We start from the raw sequence: 19,597 nt of genomic DNA on the forward strand, positions 1-19,597 counted from the left end.
AAATTACCTCTTTACTTAAGGAGAAATTATTGTTTAATTCTCCATGGGATCTTAAATGAAAAATTTTAAACCCAGCATCCTCTAATTTTAAAAAAGGCAGATAACAAGTGGAAACATTCAAGGATTTCCTTCATCTCTTTTAACAACCATAAACTTTATTTTTTTTTAATGTTTACTTATTTTTGAGAGAGAGAGAGAGAGAGAGAGAGAGAGACGAAGTACGAGTAGGGGAGGGGCAGAGAGAGAGGGAGACACAGAATCCGAAGCAGGCTCCAGTCTCCGAACTGTCAGCACAGAGCCCAACACGGGGCTCGAACTCATGGACCGTGAGATCATGACCTGATCCCAAGTCGGATGCTTAACCCACTGAGCCCCTCAGGTGCCCCAACAACCATAAACTTTAAACGCATCTGTTGTGAATGCCTTTTTAAAAAATGTTTTTAATGTTTATATCTGAAGGAGAGAGATACTAGGCATGAATGGGGAGGGGCAGAGAAAGAGGGAGTCACAGAATCCGAAGCAGGCTCCAGGCTCTAAGCTGTTAGCACAGAGCCCGATGCAGGGGCTCAAACTCACAAACCACGAGATCATGACCTGAGCCAAAGGCCTATGCCCAACCAACTGAGCCACCCCTATTGTGAATGCCTTAGGGTAGGGCAGGGAATTTCACACACTTTTAAAACGAAGGTATTTTGGGAGACCATTAAAACTACAGGTGTAGATACAGTCACCTCATTGTATTTCCCAATGGTCAGGAAAGCCAGTAACTTTCAGGGCCTGTGAAGGTAAAGGTCTTGACCTGTAAATAATCTGTTTTGGGGTGAACTTAATTTCCATGTTCCTCCTCCTAGCAGTGCCCACTGTCCTCCAGGCGAGGGCAGTAAGGAGACACCTATTCACCCATGCGCATTCCGATAGTTTTTCTCTGAAGCAGAGAGAGATTCTCTTTCCCGTACCTGCCAAAGGCCAGATACTTCATTTTAAACTATGATAAACATAAGTGCCTCTCCTGAAAACTCTTGGCAATCTAATCGACGATTTCAGAGTCAGGTTCCAGCCATGTGATGATCAATTTGTGGGGGATGAGGTTAAGAGCTAATGAGGGAAAGCCAAAGACATTTCTGTTAGCCTAAAAAATTTGGGAGTCTTGGTAAGAAGGAATCATGGAAAAAGAATAGAGAACCCAAAGATAAAGGCCAACGGGCAAGCCTTGCTCTGGATGCTTTCTCCTCCCTACCTGAGAGGAAACAGGCCACAGCTGATAATTCTGAGTCCTGACCTGCTTTTCTCCCAGAGTATGGCAGATTCACCACATTATATAAAGACATCACTTAAGAAATGATAACATGTTGGTGTACCTGGGTGGCTCAGTCAGTTGAACGTCTGGCTCTTGGTTTTGACTCAGGTCATGATCTCGCAGTTCGTGAGTTTGAGCCTGGTGTTGGGCTCCATGCTGATGGTGCAGGGCCTGCTTGGGTTTCTCTCTCTCTCCCTCCTTCTCGCTCAGTCTCTCTCTCTCTCTCACTCTAAATAAATAAATAAATAAATAAATAAATAAATAAATAAATAAAATGACATGTTTATAAGGTGAGATGTTCTGGAAGTAACTATTTAAGACAAAGAAACAATGAGAAAAATGAGGGAGAAGAAAAACAATGAGATGCTATGTCAACCATCTGCAGAGTGTGGATGGAAAAGATCTTACAGAATTTCTAGTTCTTATGGCCATTATGGAAAACAGCATGGAAGTTCCTCAAAAACAATTGAAAATAGAAGTAGCATACAATCCAGCAATCCTCTGGGTATAGATCCAAAGGAACTGAAATGAGATCTGGAAGAGACATCTGCACTTTAATGTTCAATGCAGGGCTCTTCCCCACAGCCAAGATAGGGAAACAACCTACGTGTCTGTCAACAAATGAATGGGTGAAGAAAATGTGGTCTATATGTACAATGGAACAGGATCCAGCCTTAATAAGGAAGGGCATCCTGCCATTGTAACAACATGGGTGCAGCTTAAGGGAATTATGCTAAGTGAACTAAGCCAGTCGCAGAAGGACTAATACTACATGATACCACTTCTAGGAGGAGTTTAAGAGTCAGACTCATAGAAGCAGAGAGAATGGTGGTTACCAGCAGTTACGGAAGGGGTACGGAGAGGTGATGGTTTAAGGTACAAAGTTTCGGTGATGCTACCTAAATAGTTCTGGAGACCTACAATACAGCACAGTGTCTATAGCTAACAGTGCTGAGTTACATACTTCGGATTTGCTTAGATCTCATGTTGTGTTCTTAGGACAAACACCCAACATACTGAGGTAAAGAGTGTGGGAGGGAACTCTGAGAGGTAATGGATGTTTATGACCTTGACGATGGTGGCGGTATCATGGGGACTTATCCCCAAAGTAATTGAATAAGAAAGGAAGAAAGAAAGAAAAAAAGAAAGAAAGAAAGAAAGAAAGAAAGAAAGAAAGAAAGAAAGAAAAGTGAAAGAACAGAAGGAAGGAAGGGAGGGAGAAGGGAAGAAAAGAGAATTTCTAGTTTTTCAGGAAATTTAAAATAATACTAGACTGTGCAGATCAAACATTTCATGGAGACATTTATTTCATTTACTTTTGTTCGTTTTTAACGAACAGCCAATATGTTTCTAGTATTTCAAATGGGATTCCCAATAAATTAAACACCTCTTTTGAACAGCACATGTTACTTCTAGGGCTGAACATTTGAATTACTCCAGCAGCATAGTGAAAGGCATGGTCACGTGGAATGAGATAAAAACTCTGCAGTTGGGAATGTGGGTCATATTCTGGCTGATTTCTCATTGGGTGACCTTAACCCTCTGAGTTCTTCAAAACTAGCTTTCCGGCTGTGTGAGGCAGGGATGCTCTTTGTAATCGCTTAGAGGGAGGGTGTCCGGGCAGCGAGTCCGCACCCTACCGTAGCCCAGTGCGTGGAGCCGGGCGGTTAGGTGCTTCTCCGCGGAGGCGGTGCAGGGGAGGAGGCGCTTCTCGGGAGTCGTATCCGGTGATCGACGGGCCCGCCTCCTTGGGACGGGACCGAGGCCCGGCTCACTAGTCCGCTCGCCGGAGCCATGGAACAGAACCGCGCAGCCTTACGCTTGCGCACCGTGCTGGGACACCTCGGGCGAACCTCCGCCAGGGCCTACGTATCCTTTGGGCTGCGTGGGGCTCGGGCTGCAAGAGTGGTCACAGCTCTTCGGGGCGCCGGGGAGGGGCGGGGAAGGGCGAGATGATAGGGGAGCTGGGAGCTCCCGGCGGGGACCTGCTCGCTCGGCGGGAGCGTGACAGTGCCGACCTCTGTGGCTGATGTGGCGCCGCTCCGGCATTCTGGGCCCTCCCGGGGCCTCTTGTTTCCCTGCTTTGCGGGAGGGGAGGATGGAAGTCGTTACTGAAGGGCCTGCTTTCAACTACTTTGGCATTTTCTGCACTTGGCCGCTCGTGACCCGGCCGCCCAGAGCCCGAGAAATGCGAAGCACGGTCGCACGGTAAACGGAAGCGCAAAGCTTTCCGGAGCAGCCGAGACGGGCCGGCCGGGCAGGCAGGCAGGCAGCAGGGCCCTCTGGCGAGACACGCGGCCTCCGCGGGTGGAGGCCGGAGCTGCAGGCGCCCTTCGGCTTTCCCTCCTACCGGCGCGCCGGGAGTGTCCCCGGGCCCCGCAGGAGACCACGCTGCCTCTCCAGATTTGACCTTCAGAAGTTCATCTCGGGGGCAATGTGTGCGGCCGCCGGGGTCGGCTCCAGTAAGATGTCACTCTATGACACGTAAATCCGATTGCTTTATTAAAAGAAAAAAAAATTTTTTTTTAATGTCTATGCATGTTTGAGAGGCAGAGACAGAGCGCGAGTGGAGGAGGGGCAGAGAGAGGGACACAAAATCCGAAGCAGGCTCCAGGCTCTGAGCTGTCAGCACAGAACCCGACACGGGGCTGGAACCCACGAAGTGCAAGATCACGACCTGAGTGGAAGTTGGGGGTTCAAGCGACTGAGCCTCTCAGGGGCCCCCTCCAGGAGCTTTAGAGAATTGTTTTTCCTACTCCGATTCGGTGTTCTCATTCAGGGGTAACTTTTGGAAGCGTGGAAAGACACTGCCTGGGATTTTTCTTTAAGGGACGTGATTGGACTTTGCTGTGTGCAGGATCCTGAAACCTTTCACACAAACGATTGTACTGGTTGTTTCATTTATTTTTACTACTGCTCTCCCGGCTGAGTTCCACCCAGTGATGTAGCAGAACCACCATAACCTTAAAATCCCGTCCATACACTAATAAAGGTGATTATCTCATTTCACAGGTGAGAAAACAAAGCTTGAGGCTAGGAGAAATTAAAACCCTTGAGGGGCGCCTGGGGGAGGGCTCAGTCCGTTAAGCCTCCGACTTGGGCTCAGGTCATGATCTCACTGTTCCTGAGTTTGAGCCCCACTTAGGGCTCTGTGCTGATGGCTGAGTCTGGAGCCTGCCTGGGAGTCTGTCTCCCTCTCTTTCTGCTCCTCCCCTGCTCATTCGCACTCTCTCTCTCTCTCTCTCTCTCTCTCTCAAAAATAAATAAACTTTAAAAAAATTAATTTTATTTGCCTTAATTCACATCCTAGACAGCTCACCCCACAACATGGGCTGTTTCTTCTACCAGTTTCCATCCTCCACAATTCCAGTAAGTAGAGCTAATTTTCATTTTTAACCATAAAATGTATTTAAAGCTTTTTCTAGTGGTAACTGAGATATAAAATACAATATATCATGTTGCCTGGTGAAAATTCATTATACAAATCCTCTGTTGCCGGGACCTGTTCTAATTAGAACCGTGGAAAATTGTGAAGACCTAATTCGGAAAAGAGAAAAAAAATGTCAGAAGTGTGTAATCTGTTTTGTTTTGTTTTCAAATTCAGGCATAGTGTACCTCATTTAAGTTAGCCTGTAGTCTGGTTATACTGCTATATTAGCTAGTATTTCTGGTTTAACTTAAATTACCTTTGTAGGGGGAAGTCATTGATCTCCATGGAATATTCTCATGGAGCCACTGTTCCCATCTAGAAAAATGGACTGGGTGATTTGAGTTTGTGCATATGCCATACATTTATTTGGATTTTTTGTCACTTTGATTTCCTCTGAGAATGTATGATCTAGACAATCTAAAATATAAAATCTATTGCATTCGTTTTCTACCTGAAAAACCATATATATTCATTACAGAACAAATTTTAAAATGAGAGAAACAAAAGGAATTTTAAAAAATCATCCACAATTCTGTTACATAAAGGCAACCACTTTTTTGTTATTTCTTTGCATTTTTTTACAAGTAATAAAAGATTTGGTTTTATAGAAATCTAACCATATTTTATTATAATAAGCATTTCTATTATATGCCCTTCATTAAAAAAAAAATTAATGTTTATTTGTATTTGAGACAGAGAGACAGAGACAGAGACAGAATCTGAAGCAGGCTCCAGGTGCTGAGCTGTCAGCACAGAGCCCGATGTGGGGCTCGACCTGAAGAACCGTGAGATCATGACCTAAACCGAAGTTAGACACTCAACTGACTGAGCCACTCAGGCACCCCCCCTCTTCATTTTTAATGATTTAATGAATCATATCTCATTGAGTGGATATAATTAATTATTCTTCTATTTTTTTGGTGACAGTAGTTAATGCTTTGGATTTAAACCTTAAAAAAAATTTTTTTTTTAATGTTTATTTTTGAGATAGAGAGAAGGCAGAGCATGAGCGGGGGAGAGGCAGAGGGAGAGGGAGACACAGAATCTGAAACAGGCTCTAGGCTCTGAGCAGTCAGCACAGAGCCCGACGTGGGGCTCGAACTCGTCAACCACGAGCTCATGACCTGGGCCGAAGTCGGATGTTCAACTGACTGAGCCACCAAGGCACCCCTGGATTTAAACCTTTTTAAAAAATGTTCAGATTAGAGGCGCCTGGCTGGCTCAGCTGAAGAGCATATGACTCTTGATCTCAGGGTCATGAGTTTGAGCCCCACATTAGGTACAGAGATTACCAAGAAGATAAATATGCTTAATAAAAAACCCAAAGACTTGTTTTAAAAAAATGTTTAGATTATTTTCTTAGAGTAAATAAAAAAGAGAAATGCCAGGTGGAAGAGTATGAACATTTTTCAGGTTCTTGACACATCTTGTTGGGTTGGGATTTTAAATTGGACTTATTTGAGATTTTTTTTCCCCCTTTAGGTATACACTGGATAACGACGTTCTAAGCCTAGAACAGAGAAAATTTTATGAAGAAAATGGGTTTCTTGTCATTAAAAATTTGGTATCTGATGATGATATTACACGCTTTAGGTACAGTAAGTCTGTTATTTTACAGAAATATGTTATATGTATGCAACAGGAACCTGAGTAAGATTAGCGTGTCCGTGTTCAGATATTTTTTGGCGATTGGTTCGCTAGGAAGTGGTTAGGAGCGTGAGCTCTGGAGCCGGACTGGCTGGCTTAGTGAGGAGGCAAAGGCTTCTGGGTTGGCCATTTTCTCCTCCCTGTCCTCAGAACTACTCAGCCTGGGCCGGAGGTCAACCTGGCGCACAGAAACCACCCGCTCGGTCTTTGAGAAGCTTTCCACAGAATGGGCCAGGCAGGTGCTTGAAGCCTGCAGTGATGACGCCATCTGCCAATTTAATTTTCTAGGAACCAGTTTCAAAGGATCTGCAAACAGGAAGTGAAACACGAAGGCATGATGATCATGAGAGATGTAAGCACTGAAAAATCGAAGTTCATTCCAAGTGAAGAGCTGATTACAAAGGTCCAGAATTTTCACCAGGATGAGGAGCTCTTCAGATACTGCACTCTCCCTGAGGTTCGAGACCCTCCTGCATTGTCTTTCTCTTTCAGTTAATAGCCCACCCGCATGCTTGCCTCTGCAATTGCTGCTGTTTAATTTTTTTATAGAATGTATTTTGAATTATTTATGTATGTATGCATTTATTTATTTATTTATTTATTTATTTATTTATTTATTTATTTATTTAGAGCAAGGAGGAGACAGAGTCCGAAGTAGACTCTAGACTCTGAGCTGTCGGGGCGCCTGGGTGGCTCAGTCGGTTAAGCCTCCGACTTCGGCTCAGGTCACAATCTCACGGTCTGTGAGTTTGAGCCTCGCGTCGGGCTCTGTGCTGACAGCTCAGAGCCTGGAGTCTGCTTCGGATTCTGTGTCTCCCTCTCTCTGACCCTCCCCTGTTCATGATCTGTCTGTCTCAAAAAAATAAACACTAATTAAAAAAAAAAAAAAATTTAGATTCCACGCTGTCAGCACAGAGCCTGACGCAAAGTTCAAACCCACGAGCCCTGAGGCGAGCCCTGAGGTCATGACCCGAGCCGAAGTCGGACATTTAACCGACTGAGCCACCTAGGCGCCCCTGAAATTGCCGCTTGTACTTTATCTGGCCCCCTTCTCTGGTGGCTGCAGAGGAGTGGTTCTCCACCCGAGGCAGACATTTGTACCTGCAGCCAAGGTGGGTAGTGTGTCCCACCCACGGGTAGAGGCCAGGGAGCCTATAAAATAGCCCCCTCCCCCACAATAATGATATACCCAGCCCCAAGTGTCAGTACTGCCCCGAATAGAGAAACCCTGCTTTGGAGTCTGGTAATTATCCTTGGTTGAGAAGGGCAGGACCTCTGTGTTAGAGAGAGACCCTCTCACCCTTGATATGGGCATATCAACTGGAGTGACACCATGGAGGCTTTTCACTGTACATCCATTTATTTTGTTCTTTTTGTTTTGTGAGTCTGGTCCGTAGAGGTTTATGTTTAGATTTAAACTTGTCTTTTAAGAAAAATTGTTACTCGGGGCACCTGGGTGGCTCAGTCGGTTGAACATCAGACTTCAGCTCAGGTCATGATCTCAAGGTTCGTGAGTTCAAGCCCCCGTTGGGGTTGCTTGGGATTCTCTCTCTCCTTCTCTCTCTCCACTCCTTCACTTGTGCTCTCTCTCTCTCTCTCTCAAAAATAAATAAACATTAAAAAAATAATATTATTAATCAGGATAAGAAACGAGTTAATTTAGGAGAATTATTGGCTAACTATATTGGACAGCTCTGTAAAGTACGACAGAAATGGTGACATGGCTCTTGAGTCACTGAGGTTTAGAAAACACTGGTCTGGGGCACCTGGCTGGCTCAGTCAGTACAGCATGTGACTCTTGATCTTGGGGTCATGGGTCCCAACCCCACATTGGGAGTAGAGATGACTTAAAAAAGAAAAAAGAAAATACAGGTCTAAAGGGGCAACTGGGTGGCTCAGTCGGTTGGGCGTCCAACTTCGGCTCAGGTCACGATCTCACAGCTCATGAGTTCGAGCCCCGTGTCGGGCTCTGTGCTGACAGCTCAGAGACTGGAGCCTGTTTGGGATTCTGTGTCTCCCTCTCTCTCTGCCCCTCCCCTGTTCACGCTCTGTCTCTCTCTTTCTCCTTCAAAAATAAATTTAAAAAAAATTAAGGGAATACCAAAAAGTGACGTGCTTTATAAAAAAAACAGGTATGAGGCCTGACTCCTAGGATTTGAGTGTTTCGTGCTCAAACTGCCAATGTTCCTTACATGGGAGATGAAATGGTGAGAAAGTGCTGGAGTATGCTTCATTTTTTGGAGTCTGGCCGAGTTGGAGATTGAGCACTGTCACTTTCATTTAACTGGCACTGACACCTTGGCCGGTTTCTTAGCCTCAGGCTCACGCGTGTGGGGCTTTCACTTTAAAGGATGATTCATTCATGGGGCATTGCTTTCCAGGCCTTGTTGTGCGGTCCAAATGGGAGGCATAAAGTCCCTGGCGGGTAGGAGGCACACAGGGCTCTTCGTGCTGTTTGCCCCTCCCCAGGTGGGTTAGATGCAGGAGGCAGCGACCCAGCCTCCAGACCCCGGGCCTAATTCCGCCAGCCGTGTCACGTGTTCTCCTCAGATGCGTCCCAGGCACACGTGCCCGTGTCACTGTTTGTTTAACTTCGCCCACCAGGATATAGACGAGGGCAGGGACCTGCTCATCTTGTTCCCCTCTGTGCCCCCATCTCCTGTCACTCTGTCTGGTTGCTAGCCCTCAGTAAGGAGCTGTGGGTTAGGAGGTGCTCTGATTGTGATGTGTCCCCCAGCTCCTGTCCTCCCCTTCCTTCCTCTGGGCTGTGCACGCGGCTGCACATGTGTTGGGACCTCTTATGGTCCCTTCTGGTTTTTGTTTTTTTTTTTTTAAGTAGACTCTCTGCCTAGTGTGGGGCTTGAACTCATGACCCTGAGATCAAGAGTCGCGTGTGCGACCGCCTGAGCCGGCAAGGTGCCCCTCATGGTCCCTGCTTATGAATAGTCTCGGTGAGGGGAAGAGGAAGCTCCCTTCTCACCAGACAACTCTGGACAGCTTCAGCTGAAAGGAGGGAACTCCTGTCCTTCTTCCCAGTTGACATCTCAGAGAAACTCCTATCTTTTCTTGCAGAAAAAGTGGTTAAGTTTCCAACTGGCTTGAAAAAGCCTGTTTAATTCAGGCTTTTTCCCAACTGGCTCGAAAAAGCCTTTTTAAATTAATTGCAGATTTCCAGTTGTTGACCTTCTCATGTTTTGTTTGCAGTGTTGTGAAATCCCAAATGTTTTTTTTGAACTATTTGGCATCTTGGTTCTTCTCTAGATCATTATACTTTGTGCTGCTTGCCTGTGTATTCGATTTCTCGTGAAACTTTGTTCTCCCTTTTCTCTTAGATTCTGAAGTATGTGGAGTGCTTCACTGGACCCAATATTATGGTCGTGCACACCATGATGATAAACAAACCTCCAGATTCTGGTAAAGGGCTCTTGTTGAGAAAAAAAAAAGTTTCAAGCATTCTAACTATAGCTGTGCATATAACTGCTAAACTTTGATAAATGAATGAATAAGTACTTTTATTTAAGTCTTAAAGTAGTTTATATTGTAGTAATATTGATGTAGAATAGTGATTTCAGAGGTTAACTGTAGGGTTACTGGCTGGCTTCTCAGAAGTGTGGTTTAATAAACATGATGGCTCATAGACCATAGGCTCCTATTATTATAATCATGATCTCTGAGCTTTGTTACCCATTCTCACCTATGAGAGTGTAAATTCTGCTTTCCTGATGTGAAGACATAATTATTACTAACAAAACTAAAACTATTCTCATAAATCATATACTACAGTTGTTCTTAAAATTTCTTGCTAAAATGTAGCTTTTTATTTTATTAAAAAAATTTTTTTTTAACATTTACTTATTTTTGAGAGACAGAGTGAGGCAGAGCATAAGCAGGGGAGGGGCAGAGAGACAGGGGAGACACAGAATCAGAAGCAGGCTCCAGGCTCTGAGCCGTCAGCACAGAGCCTGACGCAGGGCTCGAACTCACTGACTGCGAGATCATGACCTGAGCTGAAGTTGGGTGTTCAACCGACTGAGGCACTCAGGCGCCCCATAAAATGTAGCTTTTTAAAAAAGTTTTAATTTTAGGGGTGCCTGGCTGGCTCATTTGGTTAAGTGTCTGACTTCGGCTCAGATCATGATCTCCCGGTTTGTGAGTTTGAGCCCCACAAGGGGCTCTCTGCTGTCAGTGCATCCCCTACTTTAGATCTTCTGGCTCCCTCTCTCTCCCACCCCATCAAAAATAAACACTAATTTTTTTTTTTTTTTTAGTTTATTTTAGAAAGAGAGCAAGCTGGGAAGAGGGGCAGAGGGGGGAGAGAGAGAGACAATCTCAAGCAGACTCTGTGCCTGCTTGACCCTGGGATCCCATGACCCTGGGATCATGATCTGAGCCAACATCAAGAGTCAGACGCTCAAATGCCTGAGCCACCCAGGTGTCCCTAAAATGTGGCTCCTAAGATCTCACTCCCAGAGAAACTGATTTGGAAAGTAGAACCCAGGAATCTGCATCTTTTTACGCCATCCCCAGAGTCTAATGCAGACGGCTCTTGGGCCATGCTGAGAAATTCTGCTATACCAGCAGTAATAAATTGGCCCTTCAAGATTCTTTATCCTTTTCTACTTTTTCTAAGGAAAAAGAGGCCAGGAGAAGTTTATGTGACAGGCCCGTAGCTTAACATCACCAAATCTCTCCCACCCTGAATGTCTTGCTTTAGAGAGATGGGGGTTGGGGGTGGGGGAACACCAGGTTCAAATTGCAAAGCAGGGAAAAATGTAAATGTGGTTCTTTGAGCTCTGGTTCTACCCAGAGACTATATACCGACTGCTTCCAGTTCACTGAGGAACTTCTTGGAGGCCTCTTATTAATTTAGTTAATTGATATTTTTTACATTAGCCACTTCGAAGGCTAATAGGGGACTTCAGATTTGGCCACTGTGTTCAATTAATCAAAAAATTTTTGGGGGTAGGCTCTGTGCCCAAACCAGAGTTACAAAGGAACAAAGCACAGTAGAATTGTGACATATGTAGGAATTGCTAGAAAGTGGTGTAAGTAATGGGGCGCTTGGGTGGCTCGGTCGGTTGGGCATCCACCTTCGGCTCAGGTCATGATCTCACTGTTCCTGGGTTTGAGCCCCGTGTCAGTCTCTGTGCGGACAGCTCAGAGCCTGGAACCTGCTTCAGATTCTGCATTTTCCTTTCTCTCTGTCCCTCCCCTGCTCATGCTCACACAAAAGTAAACATTAAAAAAATAAAATAAACAGCATTTCAGACTTAAAAAAAAAAAGGAAAAATGGTGTAAGTAAGCACTCAGCTACCAGAAAATAGTACAGGATGTGGAGTCACCCTGTTGATTTGATAGTTCACTTTGGGGCTTATCTCTCCAGGCTGATTTTCTATAGTGTCCTTTCACTTGTTTGGTTTTTGCAGGGATAGGTCATTGTTCAGGCAAAGAAGAAGAATTCTGAGATTCAAGTATCTTTTAACAGTAGGTTCTGTTTCAGGCAAAAAGACAACCCGCCATCCTTTCCACCAAGATCTACACTATTTCCCCTTCAGACCTAGTAATAGGATTGTTGCTGCTTGGACGGCCATGGAACAGGTCAACCGGAACAATGGCTGCCTGTCTGTGCTCCCAGGCACGCACAAAGGCTGCCTGAAGCCACACAGTTATCCCCAGTGGGAGGTATGTCTGCTTAGAGGATGTATCTTAATTGGAAAATTTATTGTTTTGATTTCACGTCGGTATACATAAAGAGCTTTAACAATGAGATGGCATGTCCTTTCTTGGCAAAACTTTGTTTTAAGATTTGGAATTAGGATCAGGGAAAATTCAAAGGTGTCAGACGGAATAGTAATTTTTCTTTCAACAAGGGTTGGAAAGTTGATCAGCGTGGAGAACTTTGGTAGGCGCTGTATAGGATCTGAGATTATAAAGCCTAATTGAGAGGAACACTTAAACACTTGCAACACCAGGTGCACATGTCTAGCACCAAATAAGTCTTACACGCTGATTGATGGCTCTTACGATAAAGAAGGGAGGGATCATCTCTTTCCCATTGGAGAGACCAATGAAGACTCTGGGAAAGGCTGACTAGTATTCCATTGCATGGCCATTCCATGGTTCATTGACTCAGCTATTGATGATAGAGGACTACTAAAGTTTTTGAGCCCATGAATAGTGAAATCAAGTCAAATGGTGAAATCAAATTCAAGAATCATAATCCTGGGGCACCCGGGTGGCTTAGTCAGTTAAACATCTGACTCTTGATCTCAGCTTGATCTTGGGGTCATGAGTTAAAGTCCCGTGTTGGGATCCGTGCTGGACATGAAACCTGCTTTTAAAAAAAATCATAATTTTGAGGTCTAGAGCAAGATACACTGGAGGTGAGGAGTCCAAAGGCAGAGAAACCGAAGAGACTATTGGTGTTTTAGGTATCAGACAATAAGGTCTCGAACACCCATAATGATGGTCAGAATGAGAAGAGCATATGTTGTCAAGGCAGGAAGAGTGAATGTAGTTCTGTAGGAAGTCAAGAATGTGGCTTTAAGGCTTCTGTCTCAATCAGAATTCTTGCACTGAGCGTTAGTGCCAAGTGAAAACATTTGAGTCTGGATCCTGATACAAAATCTGAAATTGTGAGATTTATCAATTGAGTTGAGGTTTAGGGAAAGTTTGATGCAGACAATAGAAGTGGGCTGTGGCTGACTTAAGCCAGAGGGGGTGTTTTGGAGGGTTGCAGGCACATGCTGAGTCCGTGGAAAGGCTGGCTGGCTCTGGTGAGCAGGAGGGAAAGTGGGCGTCATTGCTCATTGGGAACAGTGAGGGCGGGGCACCTGGTGTGGGCAGTTGAACCTTGACTATCTCTGGTCCCTTCAATTCTCTGCTCAGAGTCAAAATGACTACAGTGCTTAGCTACTTAGCTTAGCTCACATACCTACCCTGGCCAGGAAAGAGGTCCCAACACAGTCCAGCAGGAAAGCTGTCCTTCCTCCAAAGAATGTGGAATAATCTTAGGAAGGGGGATAGGATGCTGTCCTCTCCCCATAACCAGTACTCAAAGCAATAACCAGCTTTGGAAATCGTTATAAAAAAAACCCCACAATGTGTTAATATACATTATTCTTTCTTTTCTCTGGATGTGTCCTGAGTGCTTTGTGAGCTGAGACAAATTGAACATTTTCTCCCTGCTGGTTTGGGAGAACAGTTAGTTTCTCAGAGTTACTCCTGAGTTTTAGAAGAATGATTTATGCAAAGTTCCAGGTTAGGAAACTGTCATGTTGGGAAAGAATGATTACAGATTCAGGCTGGAAAGGTGATCTCCTGTGTTAACTCTACAAAATGCAAAGTTGATGTAGATCTTCATGTACAATTTAGTAATGAAGGTAAGTGGAAATTTCACATTCTTTATTTGGTCCCCCAAATCCATGATATTAATATCAAAATGTGACTTTGAAAACCAGACATCTGAGAAGCTTTTGTATATTTATAATTTTTTAATAACCTATTTACCTCTTTCTCTTGGAAGAAGTTAGGAAACCTTTGCTTTTCCTGATGAGTCATTGATAGAGTTTTTAATTATTGGGTTCCACAAATACAGACTTGGGTTCTCTTCTGCATTCTAGGGGGGAGTTAACATAATGTACTATGGGATTCAGGGCTATGATGAAAATAGCCCCCGAGTTCACCTTGAGATGGAGAAGGGAGACACTGTTTTCTTTCATCCTTTGCTCATCCATGGATCTGGTTGGAACAAAAGTCAAGGCTACCGGAAGGTATGCGATAACATCCCTGTACTTTCCAAAGACGAATTGGTTAGAAACAAAAATGTCAAGATGTGTTAAAATTTATGAGGCTTGTGGCCTTTAACTAAACTGGACTTTAGTCTGGTTTATTTACCAGGAAATCTGTTTGCTACCTCATGCTTTTTTGCTCATATCAGTAAGAAGCCAAGTGACTTCAGGTCCCAATCCTACTGATACTGAATTATGAACATTCATAGAATCGCTTCAGAAGAAGAGCTTACTTAGGAGCCCACAGCCTGTGCTTTTGGAGGCAAAAACAATGGCTGACATACTGAAATAATAAAATTTGGAATATAAATAGTTCATAGTAACCACGCAAGAGGAAAGTTCATAATAGCATTGTTATTGGGAAAAACATTATTGATCCTAAACAAAGGTTCTGAATTGGCTTCCCAGAAATCAGATTTAACAGCCATATTTTTCACCCCTTAGCCCCAGAATGTTTTAAACCTAATGATTTCATTGCTTACATTAAAATCTGACAACATTTCTCATGTTCCCAGATTTCTTGCTTCTTGAAAATTCAGCAGATCTGACAGTACTGTGGATTCACATTTCTCCCAGGATAACACGGGTCTCGATACTACATGTTGGGGCTTCTTTGGGGCTGAGGTCGTTTTCTGGTTTGTCACACCAACCCCTATTGTCTCCCTGAAGTCATGGGTCATCTTCTATTCATTCCTGTTTCTACCAGGGCCAGGATGAGGGTGAGGCAAGAAGAGAGTCTCCTCTGGGGCAAAATTTAAGGATGAGCGGAAGGGGCTAAAGAAACCCCTCCACAATCCAGTTAAATGATATTTAATGCAGCATTTAAAAAATCAAAACTAATGCAAAAATGTCCATGATGAAGACGATGCCAAAATTTTAAATAAGCACTAGATCAGGGGCACCTGGCTGACTCCCTCGGTGGAGCATGTAACTCTTGTTCTCAGGGTTGTGAGTTTGAGCCTCATGTTGGGTGTAGAGAATAGAGATTACTTAAAAAAATAAAATCTTTATTGTATTTTATTTATTATTTTTGTTTTCTTAAAAAATTTTAAATGTTTATTTTTGAGAGAGAGAGAGACAGAGTGGTAGCGGGGGAGGGGCAGAGAGAGAGGGAGACACAGATTCTGAAGCAGGCTTCTTGCTGTGGGCGCACAGCCTGACATGGGGCTTGATCCCATGAACCCTGAGATCATGACCTGAGCCGAGATCAAGAGTTGCACACTTAACCGAATGAGCCACCCAGGTGCCCCTTGAGTTCCAAGTTTATATCTTCATAACTGTTTCAAGAATGGGGAGAACCAAGTAACCTTCATTTTACCTTCAGAAGGAAACAAGATGGGTATCGTATGTGAATGCTCTTGGATTTCACATGTCCTTTTGATTTGCAAGGGGGTGGGGGTTGTGTGTGTATTATTTTCCTTTACACGGTATTTTTGTGGTTTTTCTTTCATGATCTACAGCCATCACAGACTCAGCTGAGCAACTTCTGTGACCAAGTAACCCTGGAACACATTCCTTTTTTAGGACTTGAGGACACATGCTAATACATTAAAGTCCCCTTTCCACATCAATTGTGTTCCCTGCCCATTTTGAGAACAAGAGTCACAGGTAGCTAAAAACCTCTTGTAGGGGCACTTGGGTGGTTTAGTTGGTTAAGCCAAGTTCAGCTCAGGGCAGTCTCACGGTTTGTGAGTTTGAGCCCTGCATCGGGCTCTCTGCTGTCAGCACAGAGCCCCCTTCAGATCCTTTGTCCCTCCTCTCTCTGCCTCTCCCCAGCTCATTTTCTCTCTTTGCCTCTCAAAATAAACAAATAAACTTTTAAAAAGTTTAAAAAAATAAAAAACAAAGATAAAACATAAAAACCTCTTGTAATTTCTCAGCCTTTAACTGTACCTGGGGAAGAAGATACTGAACCCTGAGGGGTCTAATACAGGACACCATGGAATAGCTTTCAATCTAGAAATCAGCTGCCGAGTGAAATAAATGACTTTCCTTCAGAAGTCTCCTTGTTTGGTTGCTGGTGTTCGTGGAATGTTTTTTTTCCCCAATATTAATCATTTCGCTTGGCATAGGCAATTTCCTGCCATTTCGCCAGTGCCGATTGCCACTACATTGATGTGAAAGGCACCAGTCAAGAAAGCTTTGAGAAGGATATCCTAGAGACACTGCATAAAGTATACGGATTTCCAGAAGATGCCAGCCTAAAGGTACGTTTGTTTGAGATGACAGGTAAAGACCCTTTTTTTCCCCGCCTCTTCTTCAGATGCTTACTAATTCTCATACCTGATTTCCTTTGGAAATAGAAAGTGCTTTGTTTAGAGGGCTTTGCTGAGATCTGCTAACAGTGATAGTGGAATTTCAGTTTGTTCTTGCTTCCCCAGTGGGGGGACCTGAGCCCATGTGCTTCTTTATGTCTTTGGTGTGCAGGCTGTCCTGTTCCAGGACTGACAGGTAGGAAAGGCAACATGAAACAGATCTGGAAGAGAGGAAATGACGGACCAAGGCTACCTGCTGAATGCACATAGGGAAAAGTGAACGGTCTGGAGGGAGTATCTACACTTAATGTAAATCCAGTAAGACTCCCAGAAAGCAATTCCCAAGCAGCTTTTTGTTTGGGTCAGTTGGCATCTGGAGTGTCATGAGGAGACAGCTTGGGTGAACAGACATCAAAAATCGCTGATGCTTATCGACAGGGGGCATGAGACCGTATTTCATGTGCTTTCCAGATGAGTATACATCACTTGCAAATTATTCATTTTTAACTAGTAGACATTCAGTGCTGATGATGATCACCGGACAGATTTAAGTAAACATGTTTGCTTTCTAGACAAAGTACATTTTAGCCTCTGAACCAAGAGGCTGATCCTACTTTTAAATGTGCAGTAATCGTAAATGCGTGCATTTCCTATGGGGGTGACACGGCCCCCAAACAGACTGAGTGTAATGATAACCCCGGGCCTTCCAGTCCTGCAAAGACACCAATGCTAAGCTACCAACTGTGTCTCTGGGAGTCCAGAATCTGAAACTCCTTCTCCGTGTAAGAATCTCACTTCTCACTCGGCCCTTGAAAAGGCAGTAACTTCACATTTGGACATTGTAAGAAGTCTTGTCCTTCTCCGCTTTGTCCAGTCCTTAAAATGCTTTACAAAAAGGCATCATATTTTGAGGCGGGGCTTCCATGCAACACTTTGAGTTTTATTTTATTTTTTTAAAGTTAGCAAGTAACAGAAAAAAAATGTTTATTTTTTAAAAATTTTAAATAATTTTTAGTGACTTTTTAAAAAAGATTATTTATTTATTTATTTTGAGAGAGAGAGAGAGAGACTACGAGTTAGGGAGGGGCAGAGAGAGAGGGAGACTCTGAAGCAGGCTCCACACTGTCAGTGCCCATGTGGGGCTGGAACTCACTGTGAGATCATGGCCAGAGCTGAAATCAAGAGCCGGAGGCTTAACTGACCGAGCCCCATTTATTTATTTATTTATTTATTTATTTATTTTTGAGAAAGAGAGAGAGAGAGAGAGAGAGAGAGAGAGAATATGAGAGAATCCCAAGCAGGCTCCTCACTGTCAGCACAGAGCACAAGGCAGGGCCTGAACTCATGAACTGTGAGATCATGACCTGAGCTGAAAGCAAGAGTTGGAGGCTTAACCGACTGAGCCACCCAGGCACCCCTGCAACACTCTGAATTTTAAAGTAGAAACAAAAGCCTGTGTTATGTTTGAGGTTTGTCAGGGTTGTAATCAATGAATTGCCTCCTGTATTTATTTTAGTTCTTCTCTCAGATATAGTTTATCAGCTTTACTTAGAATAATGATATTAACTTCTGCCATATAGTTCTTTATGAGGAATAAGACCAGTTTCATATCCCTTTTCTTATTTTCTTCACCCCAAACCAGTGGAGCAGTCATTATGGCTCCATGCTCTTTTTGTTTGTTTGTTTTAATGTTCATTTATTTTTGAGAGGAAAAGAAAGAGAAAGCAAGCAGGGAGGGGCAGAGGGAGGGGGACAGAGCATCCCTAGCAGGCTCTGGGCTGACAGCAATGAATCTGATGTGGGGCTTGAACCCACAAAGTGCTAAATCATGACCTAAGCCGAAGTCAGATGCTCAACCAAGTGAGCCATCCAGGTGCCCCTGATTCCATGCTGTTTTTAAAAAAATTTTAATAAATGTTTATCTTTGGGAGAGAGAGACAGAATGCAAGCAGGGGAGGAGCAGAGAGATTGGGAGACACAGATCTGAAGCAGGTTCCAGGGCTCGAACTCATGAACCACAAGATCATCACCTGAATCCAAGTCGGTTGCTCAACCAACTGAACCACCCAGGTGCCCCTGGCTCCATGCTGTTAATGAGAAAGTTAAAAGTCCAAGAGTTTGGCCTAACTGACCTGAAACAGAGCTGGATTTTGGACTCAGCTGAAATTCCAAAATCATTCTTCCCATCATACCTTGCTGTTTGCTCAAAAATAAGCAATAAGAAAGACGGAATTGTTTTATTAAGAACAAAGAAAAAAAAAATAAAACCTGTAACTCATGACATTATTTTCACTTGGGAGCAGATCACCCTAAACGGGGCAGCACAGTGGGGCGCATTGGGCATTGTGACCAAACACCGTGCTTACCCAGCTCATGATCCCTATAGCCAACAGGAGCACGAAATAACACAGGCTAGCCGTTTGGAGACTCTGCTCAGTTTCTTCAACACTGTGTGAGATGTTGGCAAGTAAATTATTTGGAGTCTTAGAATATGGTTTGTTTATTTATTAACTGATAGGACTGCTGTTGCGGTTTTTTCTATGTGGCCATTTGTAAACGCTAGAAATCTACTTTGTCTTGTGCTGAACAGATTCTCAAGGTTCCATCAACTCATTGTATGTGGCTTTATTCCCAGGATATATACAGATTAAACGTACAGCTGGTGAAAGGAGAGAGGATCAACCTTTGAAGTAGCCGTTTGCTGGAGCTCTTTGAGAGAAAAGCAAAATGAATCAAGGTGCCTAAGGAAAATGTTTTATTAATGAGCTATTGTAGTCTTTTCCATCACTTGTTAATGAAATTGCAAAGCACGCATCAGGTACTTAGAGGCATATGGTTAATTCTGCACGCAGTGGTGTTGCTTTGACGGAGGAATGAACAGTAATGGTGACGTACTACTGTTTTAAGGAAAATTAACTGAGGGCTGCAACTAATAAAGGTGATTGATGTCTAATTTAAATGTGTTAAATCAGTTTCTTTCATTCAGTTAGCTCTTTGACCAGGCAGAAAGGAATGCTTTGAAACTCAGGGTATGCTGGCTTTTGTACACCCCACTTCTGGAAAACCCACCACCCACCAATTTCATGTCATGAGAGACTTAGTGAATTGACAACAATGTCTAACACAGGCACATTTAATGAAGAGCATCTTGGAGTAAAAATAAGGATGGATGTTTGTG

At 43.7% G+C, this 19,597-nt stretch overlaps 2 protein-coding genes across 2 annotated transcripts in view; one reads left to right on the forward strand and one right to left on the reverse strand.

Annotated features, from left to right (window-relative positions):
- Positions 1-2,582: 2,582 nt before the first annotated feature.
- Positions 2,583-19,597, reverse strand: part of MCM10 (minichromosome maintenance 10 replication initiation factor) — a 108,504-nt gene continuing 91,489 nt past the window's right edge. Inside the window, exon 21 of the mRNA XM_053894618.1 lies at positions 2,583-3,794. The gene's annotated coding sequence lies outside the window, so the exon portion shown is untranslated. The remainder of the gene's footprint in view (positions 3,795-19,597) is intronic.
- Positions 3,058-19,372, forward strand: PHYH (phytanoyl-CoA 2-hydroxylase). Its single transcript, XM_019460760.2, has 9 exons — positions 3,058-3,166; positions 4,608-4,666; positions 6,210-6,320; positions 6,663-6,831; positions 9,707-9,788; positions 11,875-12,056; positions 13,997-14,146; positions 16,237-16,371; positions 19,055-19,372. The coding sequence occupies exons 1-9, from the start codon at positions 3,092-3,094 to the stop codon at positions 19,106-19,108; spliced, it is 1,017 nt and encodes a 338-aa protein (XP_019316305.2). The 5' UTR covers positions 3,058-3,091; the 3' UTR covers positions 19,109-19,372.

Source organism: Panthera pardus, unplaced genomic scaffold, assembly GCF_024362965.1.
Source record: "Panthera pardus isolate Hobbes unplaced genomic scaffold, ASM2436296v1 HiC_scaffold_6, whole genome shotgun sequence".
Taxonomy (NCBI): Eukaryota; Metazoa; Chordata; class Mammalia; order Carnivora; family Felidae; genus Panthera; species Panthera pardus.

Excerpts from the sequence above, each read along its gene's own strand:
- PHYH (XM_019460760.2), top strand. The coding sequence starts at position 3,092 with ATGGAACAGAACCGCGCAGCCTTACGCTTGCGCACCGTGCTGGGACAC. Across the intron at positions 3,167-4,607 it reads GAACCTCCGCCAGGGCCTAC|ACAGCTCACCCCACAACATG; the intron begins GTATCCTTTGGG and ends TTCACATCCTAG. Across the intron at positions 4,667-6,209 it reads TTCCATCCTCCACAATTCCA|GTATACACTGGATAACGACG; the intron begins GTAAGTAGAGCT and ends TTCCCCCTTTAG.